This window comes from Rhipicephalus microplus, chromosome 9 (genome assembly GCF_043290135.1).
Source record: "Rhipicephalus microplus isolate Deutch F79 chromosome 9, USDA_Rmic, whole genome shotgun sequence".
NCBI lineage: Eukaryota > Metazoa > Arthropoda > Arachnida > Ixodida > Ixodidae > Rhipicephalus > Rhipicephalus microplus.
This window is the reverse complement of record NC_134708.1, coordinates 6,619,042-6,632,181: the sequence shown is the minus strand read 5'-3', so window position 1 is coordinate 6,632,181 and position 13,140 is coordinate 6,619,042. Positions and strand designations below refer to the sequence as shown.

The 13,140-nt window shown below is 48.3% G+C and overlaps 1 protein-coding gene across 3 annotated transcripts in view; it reads right to left on the bottom strand.

Annotated features, from left to right (window-relative positions):
- The window catches only part of LOC119163382 (A disintegrin and metalloproteinase with thrombospondin motifs like), a 227,528-nt gene that overhangs the window by 74,485 nt on the left and 139,903 nt on the right, over window positions 1–13,140 (bottom strand). For all 3 annotated transcript variants that reach the window (XM_037415365.2, XM_075873026.1, XM_037415366.2), the window contains exon 2: window positions 12,181–12,267. In XM_037415365.2, the coding sequence (XP_037271262.2) occupies window positions 12,181–12,267 (87 nt within the window). The remainder of the gene's footprint in view (window positions 1–12,180; window positions 12,268–13,140) is intronic.

Here is a 13,140-nt window from a genome sequence, read left to right as displayed (position 1 = left end):
CGAAAGCCGCGTCAGCTCGTGACGACGGAGGATGGCGCACGCGTTTACAGGCCGCTTCTAATCACAGCAAGCATCTTGTTGGCGGCCCTTTGCCATTCTTCGCACCTGCAATGAAGGCTTGTCAGCGACAAGCTCTCGTTGAGGCCCGCGCGTGTGATACACACTCGAGCAGCACCGGCAAGAGTTGGGGGCGTGTGTTCCCGGCGTCTCCTTCCTGCCCCGTCGAGTGTGCGCCGCGGAAGTGGCCTTTGCCGCGGCGATAATTGCCGCTGGCGTGTGCCGCCCTTGCGCGCTCGCACCGGCGGCTATGTAGGCCACTGATCGGCTATAAATACGCACCCTCTCCACCGGCCGGCCGCGGCGGCGGACGCTATTTTTAAGACCCCGCACACGTCCATTGTTCATTCGTTTGTGGCGACACTCCCGAACAAGCGACTCCCGCCTTCACGCGGAAGCGCCGATGGAGCGGAACTCTCGACGGATCGCCGGCGCTTTTTCCCCCTTTCCCACGACTGCCCTTTCTCTCGCTTTGTGTGAACGCGTGCGCGTTTGTGTTTACCGATGGCGGCTCCTGTTGAATCTTTCTCTCTCTCTCTTTCTCTTCATCGAAGCTTCCTCCTTTCAGTTCGTTCTATATCCTTTCTCGCCACTGTGGACCTCGCGAATTTCCCATGCGTACATTCATTTGTCTACATATGTCATCCTAAATATCCTCATCATGTCATCTTATTTATCAATCCTGTTATACCGCGCCGTTATTATTTTTGACAAGTCTGCTTTCTTGCGCCTACACGTTGCACCGCATTTTCTTTCGTTTCACGATTGATTGATTGATATGTGGGGTTTTACGTCATAAAACCACCATATGCTTATGAGAGACGCCGTAGTGAAGGACTCCGGGAATTCTGACCCCCGGGTTCTTTAACGTGCACCCAAGCTGAGCACACCAGCCTGCAACGTTACCGCCTCCATCGGAAATGCAGCCGCCGCAGCCGGGATTCGATCCCGTGACCTCCGGGTCAGCAGCCGATTCGGTTTCACGAGCATACTGGTACAGTGTAATACCGGCGAGATCTGGGCATGCCACTCAGTCGCCATCTTGTTTCGGCAAAAAAAAAAAATGTAGCCTATACTCATGGTAGTGATGCGCTACAGTAGCGCAAAAAATATTTTAATAAAACACGCGCGTACACTAAAGCGCGGGAATGTCATTGTGGTTTCGAGAGTCCGCTTCAGCAGCGCCTTCGTCCCTCCTGTCTGGAATCTGCACGGTCTATCTTGGATGTCTTCGGCGAGTATATAAACACACACATACTCTCCGTTCACTATCGGAACAGTGGTTGAGTTGTACCACAATTTTCCTCGCGTCTACAATCTAGCCGAACTCCCTGACAGCTCTGCGAGCAGTGTGACCTCGTGACCATCTGGTCGTCGCGCTTCCTGCTAGTGTTACAAGCGGCCTAATCGGATCTGTACGCATGGATTGCCGTGCATGTGACCCCGTACACACTTCCGCCATTGTATCGCGAGGGCTTCATTCCAACATGAGGTCGCTCCTTTCCTCTTCAAGCGCGCGAAGCATCACGTTTGAAACAAGTTTTACTTACTAGTATGTGTGCAATGATATGTCATTTTCCTGAGATTGGTAATTGAGTACCTATTCTCATATTTGTGTGAGTTTATGTTGCAACGCCATAATTAAGTGTCACAATACTTCTTCGTCAACCGCAAGGTGCGCCTAAAGGTGGTTCTTGTCAGGGTGGTATCTGAGGTATTGACTTACTCAATGGTGGTCATGACATTTAGACATTCTAAGCATTATTTTGAGCAAATATAGCCTTAAATTATGGAAATTTGCTATAAGAACGCTAGAATGCTGTCCTGCCGTGCTCCAAAGAATTGCGACGCGGTGTACAGTGAGCACATTAAACAATTAATTACAGGTGTCATTTGATTTGCCCTCACTGTTTTTGTCGAGGCTGCCATAGTCTAAGACAGGGGACGTACGACAGGGGACTTCAACCTATGGGCTTACTCCACTCTCGGGCGTTATTCGGTATAGGGGAAAAGCAATGTATGTCCGCTGCGGTGGTGTAGGGGTTACGGCGCCCGGCTACTGGCCCGAAGGTTGCGGGTTCGATCCCGGCGGTCGCATTTCAGTGGAGGCGAAATGGCCCGTGTACTGCGCAATGTCAGTGCACGCTGAAGAACAACAGGTGGTCGAAATTTGCGTAGCCCTCCGCTACGGCGCCGCTCATGATCATGTCCTGGTTTTCGGACGGTAAACCCCACAGACAGCCTCATAGATATAAATTGCACAGTTTCTAAGCATACGATCAGGATGGTATTGATTGAAAACAACATTGAATTTTCTTGACTATCGTTCTATGTGTCCTCTTTGCCCAAGTAGTATCTGATGCTTTTTATGTGTGTGTTCTTTGTCCTATGCTTCCCTGTGTAGATTGTTATTTTTTTATATCTCTTGCAATAGCGATGAGAAATCGCAACTTTATATCTATTGATATTTAAAACATTACGATGGTTATGTATATATTTGTTTACTAAAAATAACATTTTACTACTGTTGTATGTGTTACAGTATTTGCACATGTACCTTTTGTATTTTTGCATATTTTTGTATTTTTTCTGTATCCTGCAAATTCTCATGACAGCCTGTCTGCCTCACTGTATTTGGAGCAAAGGCCCTTAGTCAGGCTTTCAGCCTTTTGCCTTCGCTACATTTTCTGTACTGGCACAGAAAGGAACAAATAAAGACAGAAAGAACATGTTAAAAATTATTCGTTATATTCGTGGGTCACCGTAGTGTTTCAGAAAATGCCTTGTATAGCGTGAAACAATGCAAAAAAAAAATGTGAAAAAGACAAATGTGATGATTTTGGTATTATTTCTCTTACTTCTGCTTGCTGGCTCTCTGCTCTATTCACACTGTTAAAATGAATCCAAGCCAACTCGCTCACTTTCTCATTTTCCTTCGGCATGTTTAATCCTCTATAGCAGCGTGTTCTTTATTGTACTGTTCTCTTGTTTTCTTATCGGACGACCAGCGCGACAGGCTTGGGTCCTGAAGGCTTTTCATTTAATCTATCACGTTCATCTGGCCAATGTGAGTTGTAGTTTTTTTTTATTGATTTGCGGGGTTTAACGTCCCAAAAGCACCATATGATTATGAGAGTGGCAGCCTCTGCTTCGAGCTCGCCTTGCGACCGTTGTACTCCCGTATAGTGTAATGGGAAGGTTCCGCGTGCACCATCCGCGTCCTTCACGGAAGAAACAATTTTTCGGCAATCAGTCGCGGTGGTCTCGCTTCTTGGAACTTTTTGTTTTTCTTCTCTCGCTGCAAAATTGGAGACGTCTCGTTTGCCCGAAGGGAGGGCCTTGCAACGTTTCGAAATCATAGCTCTTCTTTATCTGTTCCACCCGTTTCTTTTGCTTCCTTAAAATTGTATATACAATATAGACCCGGAAGAAGGAAGCATATTCAGCGTCAGTGCCTGATCAGTGTTTTGTCTTTCTATTTGATTCCACTTTCTGAGATCGAACACGTGTAGATTGGCTAGCCGTGTCGGCTGGTGCCCTTCAAGACAGTTCCTGGAAGGTGAGCTGATGGCACAAGGATATATAGATTTTTAAAAAGGAACCACGCTATCTTGTGAAACACGTGAAATCTAATGCATTCGATTGCCGCGGCAACTGAAGTAGCGAACCTTTTCTGCGAACTTACACAGGCCACACGTCGCGTAGTGTACACTTTCCTACATTGAGTGGAAGTTCTATATATTGTCTACGCATCTGCAGCCATTTTGATCTTCATGATCGTATTCCGTGTATTTATCACTAGCGTTTTGGTTCATATTCAGAATAAGGTAGCAAAACGGACGTGCACCGGATCAACAACCCTGACTCTATTTTGTCGCCCGTCTACACACCAGCGTGAGGAGTGGCGTTGAAACTGATCACCCGTCATCCACAGTTTAGCTTGCTTCCGTCGCACCTTTTCTCTTTCGCATTAATATCTTTGATTAAAATCGCGGATTAACGTCCGCGACGACAAGAAATAGTTTGCTGCACAATTCCACAATCGCAAAGGAGCAGAGGAAGCACAGTTGTTTCACTTCAACATTTTGCTTCTAAATATTATGCCAACGTGAATGTTCGATAGTATAACAATAAACTCTTGATTGTAATCAGGATGAGCGATTTATCACAAAATATAACTTTTTTAAAATTTGCACTGATATCTTCTCTATACGCGCAGCGCCCCTGAGAAGGTATACGTACCACTATATCTCATCACCATAATAATAATAATCATCATCGTCGTCGTCAGCCCAAATACGTCCATTGCACGACAAAGGCCTCTCACATGCATACGCCGGTCAACACGGTCCTGTGCTTGCTGCTGCCGTTTTATACAGGTGAACTTTTTAATCTCATCGGCCCACCTAACTTCCTGTCTACCCTTCAACCGCTTGCCTTCTTTTAGAATAAGGCAGTTGCCTACGCGTTACGTGCCCGGCCCATGTCCGTTTTTTCTTCTTGATTTAAACTATGATATCCTTCACCCCGGTTTGTATATCTATCGGCATATCTTGCCTACTAAGAGAAATGGAGCAGCCGGTGCCACCATAATGACACCACACTCTCCTATATCATCATTTTAATAAAAAGAAAAAAAAAACAGTTTGTTCTGTGACCCACTCAACTACACCGATCATTTTGCTTTCGTACACTCGCTGCGTCGTCCTCAATTTAAGCTGAGCCCTCTTTGTATAAGGTAGGTATAGGTAGGTACCGGCAAGATGCCGCTGGCATGTACGTTCCTCTTGAGGGAAAGTGGTAGGTTATCATTCATGATTTCGGAATGCTTACCGAATATGCTCCACCCCATTCTTATTCTTCTTGTTATTTCACTGTCATGGTTCGACCCCGCGGCTACTACAGGTCCTGTAGTAGACGTATTCCTTTACAACTTCCGGTGTCTCTCCACTTATCGCAAAGCGCTGTTTTCTGTCGAGACTGTTGGACGCTACTTTAGTTTTAGGCATATTAACTTTCAGACCTACTCTTCTGCTTTCCGTCTCCACTTCAGTAATCATGATCTGTAATTCATCCTCTGAGTTACTCATCAAAGCAATGTCATCAGCAAGTCGCAGGTTACTAAGACACTCTCCATTAACTCTTATCACGAACTCTTCCCAATCTAGAGTCCTGAAAGCCTGCTGTAAACACGCGGTGAATAACATTGGAGAGATTCAGCGAGTTGGTATGTTTCCACTACAAATATGAAACAGCGCTTAACACACGAGACGAAAGAGAGAAAGAAGTAACACGGCGTTAACTGTGTGGCACTTATTTCTCTCTTTCGTTCTCTGTGTTAAGCGCTGTTTCATGTTTATCACGGATGTCACACGAGTCGCATTTCCTTCGCGTCTTGAAGACGGGGGGGCCTTCGAATGGCTTAAAACTTGCTATTGTCATCTGTGGGTTGGTTGGCAACTATATCTTCGTCAGTGTGCCTGCTTTTATTATTACACGTAGCGCAAATGATACAGAAACGGCAGTACGTTTAATGATGGAATATTACCAACTCTGCCAGCATGACACCTTTGTGAAGTGCCTGCTTCCGAAGTCCACAATCGTACTTCATTGTTAGATTTTAGCACAATAAGGTTTCTGTGTCCTCGGGAAAAAGTATTGGGCACATACAAAAAACCACCATTCTTCAACCTCTGAATGACAGGCCGCGTTGGGCACGACTTCTGTAGGGCTAAATTTTGAAGTCACTTCGGACTCGTTGCAGCCTCGTCCTCCGAGCCACCGCTCCTGTACCGACGTACGGCTAGCGGAGGAAGTGTTCCGCTCGTGCAACTCGCTGCTTCCGCGGAAGCGAGAACCCCGCGCGCGCCACTTCCCCGAACGGCTTCCTCCGTCCTTCATTCTTCTGCTCGCGTCCTTTCCTCCAGCGCACGTGCCAGGATCGAGCCGGGTCAGTTCTCGCACAGCCCAGTGCTCGGTGCGACCGGCCGAGCCGCGGTCAGGCTCTGATTGGCAGCGAACACGGCTCGCTTGCCGCTCAGTCGAGTACGCCCAGTTTTGTTCAGCAGTGCGCGGCAGCGCCGAGGAAATGTGAGCCGATGATCCGAATTCCTGCACGCTCTCTACACTGTTACAGCAGCAGGAGCGCCCTTCAGTTACCATTGAAGACTCTTCTCTCAAGTGGTGGGAACACTCCGAAGGTTGTCCGTGGGCTCCACTCCTGTTTATGTATGCTTGCTTGGATGGTTGATAAACGTGACTTGCCTCCCGCATCAAAACTTCTACTGACGAACCAGCCTCCTACACGAAGCTCTCTTTGTCGTCCGCGTTTCCCGCTTTGGTGCATTCGTTCATGGCACCTCGATCCTAAGAGTGACGTGACTGGCTCAATTTTCTAGAGCCGTCCACTTCATTTCGTAGTCATTGCGGAGCGCTTATTCCGTTATGTGAGACTCGCACTCGTCGGTTCTTCCGCGTGAAGAGGCGCAGCTTTTCGACGAAGGCTGCAGTCAGTATAGCATCAGTTTCGGGAGAGCAGTTCATTCTTTCAAGCTATGAATTAGCGTTCGGGCACACTGAGCATCGGTTGGGAAGCGCTGCAGTGAAAGAGCGATCGCCTTCTCACTCTGAAAACACAGTCGATCGTTACTGAAGTGTGCCTCTGGCTTTAGTCGACAAGCGGCGCTCTTACAACGACGAAAGTTCCGGGAGAGGTCTGAGTCGTGGTCCTTTCGGAAAAACACCACAGAAGTGTTTGGAGCAAGTCCACGTATAGATCAAAGTAGTATAACAGGCACACGAAGCGCTGCAGTTTCACCAAAAATCCATTCGTGAGTTCTTGCTGACCCGTCGAAAAAAATGTATCGCAATACGAAATGCAGTATTTAAGACTGCACCATGAATTCACCATCGTGCGCACTTGCCCCACAAACCCTATCGCTGCAGAGCTCGGTTCCACGTTTGTGAACAGCGGTAGGCCCCGTCGACATGCCGATGCACTTGTATACCGACGTTGAGGCGCGTGGGCACCGCCCACTCCAAGCCTCGCCACCGCTCTCTATGACCACGTGACAACTGGCACAGCAGCTGAAAAGCTGCCTCAGAGGAGAGCTTTGCCTCCGAGCACGAGCAGCTTTGCCTCGTGCTCGGAACACACGCTCGCTGAATTCCGTGCCGAGCGACTGTGTTGTGCCCTCGCGATCTCCGACGACAGTGCAGCTCTGGCCGACTGGGTTGGTCCTACGCCAACTGCTGACGCCGGTCCCCGACGACGACGACGACAATGTAGCTCTGGCCGACTGTGTTAGCCCTACGCCATGTCCTGTCGCCGACAAGAGCTCTCGCAAGTGGTGCCCCGTCCTCGGACTCCTGCGACCGTGTCCATCGTTCCTGTCTTCTCCTTACTTCCGTCGTTCGCTGTTCCTGCGCCTCGCTCTCTCCTTCCTCTCTCTCTATCTCTCTACCTTTCAATCCTATCCTTTTAATTCCTTCTCTACCCCCATCCCTCGTGAGCTACTGACGAGGTGTCTTCCCCCTGAGAGACAGTTACGAGCCTCGAGGCACGAGGTTCTTTTCTAATCATTTAAAATCACCCCCCCTCCCCCCCTGCCTCGTGCTCAGAGGCGGTGGCGAGGCTTGGACTGGGCGGTTCCCGCGCGTCGCTCCAAGCGCTTCAGCATCTCGACGGGGCCTACCGCTTTTTACAAACGTGGTCTATAAGTTTGGTCATTATTGCGACAGCGGTAGACACGTAACGTATGCTGAAACACCATCCGGCCATTGTAAGTCAACCACGCCTGTCAGGACACCGCCACCTGAGTTACACAGCGCGGTGGGCCGCAAGAGCGTCTTCAGTCTTCCGCGCATGACTGACTGCAGTCTGCGGCAGTGTCTGCCGGGAAAGAAAAATAAACGTAGTGCGCAGTTTCCCAAACTGCGAACCGAGGAAGCCGTTGCGTGATATGCAGGGGTGACAGGCATGCCAGAGAAGGTCTCCTCCGTTCACCACTTCACTGCGCGGCGTTTCTTCACTCTTCAAGACCGGAGGCGGCGCCGCTGCTTTGTCGACAAAATGCAACCGTCAAGTGGCGGATGCTCGTCGTCTTGCATAACGGCGGCTATCCTTGCCGCAAATGCGTTTTTTACGCGTTTGTTCTGGCTGCCAGCAGACCTTGAGCCTCGACTGCTGGCTCTGGCAGCTTATTTCGTGTGCAAGAGTTCTTTTCTTGCACGTTTTTTTTCCTTTTTTGCACCGTTTAACTCGAAGAACTTATTGTTATTTATTTTATTGACGAGTCTGCAGAGCCACCGTCCAAACGCCCGTCCGCGGCTCATTGATGCGTATACTAAAAAATTAACGCGGCTACACACTAGTGGTGCCAAGCCTGAGGAAAGTGCGGAGGTGGACATATGCCTTCTTCAGTTTTCTCTTTCTTTTCTCCTCTCTTTCTTTCTTTTTCTCTTTTCCGTCGTTCTCTCGCTTTCATTTCTCAATTTATTTATAATTATTTGTTTCTCTTTCTTGCGCTTTCTGTTTTCTTCCTATGTTTCTCTTTCCATTTCGCGCTTGTTCCCTCTTTTATTTTTAAAATTTTATGCGTGGTTCTGCCTGGTTTAGCTAAGTGCACTAGTTTAGTTTTTTTTCTATTTTTTTTCGCTGATCATAGTAAGTGATGATCATCAAGGCGCTTGAAGAACAAGGGACCGAAGATCAGCAAGGGCTAAAAGAACAAATATGCTGCTGATGGAACAGCCCCGCCTCCTAAAGCGTTCCGCACTTAAAAAAAAGTGTACACTTCGTGACAAATGGCTTTAAAAAATGAGAAAGCAGCCTTTATACCGTCTTCTCCTTATCGCTCTGAAGCATTACGTTAAGCGCACCCCTATACCTACAACCACACCTAGCACGATCAATCCCATTACCCAGCGAGCAAGGTGGCGTTGATTCCATCATAGACTGTAGCGTATGCCTTGTTGCGGAACCGGTGCAACAAACACACAAGTGACTACTCTTGGCGGCGGTGTGATCTCCCATTTACACTATATAAGCTTCCGTCGACGTCAACGCAATGTGCCGGTGTAAAGCTCTCCCAACGTCTTCGCGTGTGAGTAACTTAGTTACTTGGAGTCCTGCAAGAAAAAGGAGCCTCACAAGCCATGTCAACTCTGACCTGAAGATTTATCTCTTCGGTGTGCCCTTTCCGTAAATGGAAAGCGCCGGTACAGTACGGGTTCATTAAAAAGCTTACGCGCGGATAGACTGACTTTCCGTAGGCATCCTGGACGCTCACATAAAACGTCGACGAAGCGGATCGAATGGTCAAGCACGCAGCGAAGGATCACTTTCACGGATCTCTCAGACCTTGTGTCGCCTCGTAATGAACGCGCGGCTCGTTCTTCTCGGAAGTCCATTTCGCGCCGATCATCCCCCGCTCTCTTCTCCCGCCAGTGAAGGATCCGTGCACGGTGGTACGGCTTCGTAATCGGTTACACGGTAGCGCGTCCTTCGGCGACAGTCCAACGCCGGCATTCTCACGGAACCTTCCCTTCGTCACCAGCGATGTCCGCGGCTTCCAGGAGCGGCGCCCGTTCTTGCCCGCGAGGCCTCGGCTCGGGCGTCCGAGCGAACGAGGTCAAAGACGTCCGGCGCATTGTGCCTGCGGCGCTGCTTTCTCCGCCGTCGTCCGAGCGCTGCACGCGACCAAAGCAGCCGCAGAGACGCGTGCCTCATAGCCCCGGGTACTTGTCCGCGTAGCCAGTGAGTGTGTTTGTAGCCTTCTCTGTCTCTGTACGCTAGCGGGCATTAAAAGACGTATACGCCAAACTGGCTTGTCTTGTCGAGCTCTCGCTGTAGTAATCAAAGGGTTTTCCGACGCGACAGTGGTGCGCCCCTGCCCCGCTAAGTGCGACAGCGAGTGGGTGGGGCGAGCCCGCATGAAAGACCGGCGCTTTGCGGCGGGGCGACCTTCTCGGCGCGAAAGGTTCCGCGGCTTCTGGAGACGCGTTGGAAACGACGAGGAGATCTGAAGCTGCGTTTCCCAATGTGGAAGTTGAGGCACATGCCTCAGCGCGCATGCAAGCGAATTGTGCAGCTTTTGTTTCTTTGTTTTTCTCTTCGTATGCGTTAGTTGTCCGTGAGGCCGTCGTTCCCGACACTCTGATGTCAATTGCTGTCAAAATGAGAGCCTGAAGATATATTGGGGTAAACCATATGTGCCCCTCTCGGCAGAGCTCATGCGAGCTTTTGTTCGGACAGAAGTTACTTACATTTATTATCGTCGTTGAAATCCTTTTCTTCAATAATTTAGCCTCTTCAGACGCGAATGAGATCGACTGTCTGAAAATGTGTAAAATCCGCATTGCATCATTCTTCACTTCTACTTAACTGTAACCTTAATGAGCTCGGCAAGTTTCACGCCTTCTTGCTCTTATTGAGGCACATAAAAGTCTGGCGTAGTTAAAGACACGGCTCTGTCCTCAGAAGCGTAATGGTTTGAGACCGCGAAGCTCTAGCGCGCACCCATGCACGAAGCTCGAGCAGATTTCGATTTCAACATCGCAATCTTTGACAATTCTCCTGCGCGAATCTGGCTACTGATGCTCGCACAGGTCTCATATCTGAAGCAGTTACGTTTTGCCCTCACGTAAACACTTTGTGTGACCGCGATATGCATTAACCCGTCGTCTGACCTTCGTAACCGCACAGCTGTGCCTTTTCGATGAACAAGGGATCAGCAGTGTATCATTGTCTTCGAGCGTCGGTCATCAGGCGAGCACTAAGCACCGGCTGCATCGGTCTCTCAAGGACCTCCCCTCAGACGAAGCAGATCGCAGCGAAGCAGTGTACGTTGGAGGACGCAGCTCTGCGATGTAGACTGTTTTCCCACGGGCTATGTGACCATTTCCGTGACCCCACTGTTACCGGGTGGTTACTGGAAGCAGACTTACCCACACTCGCACAGAAGGCCAGCTGTCGTCTACGCGGAATAAGTGCTCGATAAGAGAGACGAGAGGCAAAACTTCAATGATCGTTGCTGCAACTTGGTGTGCGGCAGGCACTAACGTACTTGTAACTCGCAAGACTGTACCTGCTCATCAACGATACAAAAGTAGATAGTTGGCCATGATCTACATATATACCTCAGTGAGGCTTATTCCACAAAACAACAGGAAGGGGAAAATGGCGATTATAAATACGCAAACAGGGGGCTGCGTGCTCGAACGATAACAAGTTGCTCGAGTTTCTGCAAGTGAAATCGCCTTCGTCAAGGCTAGAACTGAACTAGAAGAACACGAGCACACAACTCCCTGGCAGTGTTGATGGTTTTTTTTTTATCGGTAAGGGTTGTCATTCGCGGAGTTGTGACAGTCTACCATGATGACATGCGGAGAAGGGAGTTATCGACTGCGCAGTGGTTTGACGAAACGTGACTAACTGCGGTAACTCTCAGGAACAACCTAAGAATTACAAATAGGCTGCGTTAATAGTAAGCAGCCACCAAAGAGTTACAGGGGCGTGTGTACCGCTTTCCATGTCAAAGAAAATCTGTATGGTATGCGCCGATTACGTTGGCCCATTTTCATAATGTCAAGCGCGTTTCCATGTTTAGGACGGTTATGTTACCGTACAAATAAGTGTTCTTATCCACGGTGATGTAGGAAATGAATTACATCTGCCAAATTAAAGCTTAAAACAAAACAACATTTTAATTTTGAACAAGGCTCTCAAACGAAAGCTGTCGTTTTTTAGGCTTTTATTTGGTCGGTATCTTTCCTCTCCTTCATCATGTTTGATCCCGACCAGATGGGTTCTCGTTGAACTCGCGATTTTCAGGTTGAAACATTAACGTACTGGCAAACAGCGTGAGAGATTTCAATATAAATCATGAGCTATTGATAACATTTTAGCTGACAACCAACGAACTTGTATTTTCCAATACCGTCGATATTAGCGTATCAAATGAACTTCAACTCTTCAGCAAACGAACCTATACGACTCTCTTACAAAGCTGCGCAAAGGACTCACCGTGGTTTCGTAGGTTTGTCTCGTACCAAATTCGTGGATTCTGACTGAGTGTAAAAGTCAGCCAAGAAAGTATTACATGTCACACTAGATAAGCTTACCCGTTGGGCACCGTCGCATTGCCAGGTAGCAGCCAGAAGCAGCAGCATCGCCGCCAGGGTAGCGTGGGTCATCGTGGACCGGACTCCCTACACAAAAAAGGAGAAACGAAAATAATGAACGAAAATGAACTCTCAGACAGTATCGTGCGGCTCTCCTTCAATAACCAGTGAAAATGTCTAGTAAGAAGTCCCCGTTAGATACTTTCTTCTTGTTATGCAATGCTTCGATAGGGTCATTAAGCAGGATTGCCCTCAAAACCAGCTAGACGTGTAGGCACACAATATATGCCGATATCAACTCTTACTTTATACGCCCCCACTGAGTCAGCCTTTTTGCGTGGCTTTTTGTTTGTTTTCGTTTACTTATTGTTAAGTGCCGCACACTGCAGTCGCATACTCGCTAGGCGTACTTCTCGCTGTTATTTTTTGACTATTTCATCGCAGAAGGTCGTAATTTATCTGATCTGTAAAACGTGGTAGGCCCTGACCCAGCAGACGTTCTTTGGTGTTGCGAGTAGCGTTATAGGCAGACGTATAAGTTGGCGTGATTTACGGAACGGTTAGCCTCCAAAATCCTTTTCAATATGAATGCTCACCGAAGGAGCTTTCTATGGCCGCTGAAATAGATTATTACTCCATTCGTGCAGTTTATCGACCAGAAGATTTAAGTCAAAGTACGCAGCCAGGTAGGATTAGTCGTAGACGATGATATGACCGGCTTTTGAGTGTTTAAAACGTCGTGAATTTCGAAAAGTAAGTTACTGCACACCACGCCAAAGAGAAAGTAGGCCATGTCAAAACAAAAAGAGTCGATAATTTGCTACGCTCACGATATTAGTACTAGTAAGAAACGTCAAAATCATTCATAATAATGTCGTGCAACTCCATCAGGACCACAAGGTTTCATACTTTGCAGGAAATGATATCGTCACCAGCGATATGCTAGTCGAAATAATTTAT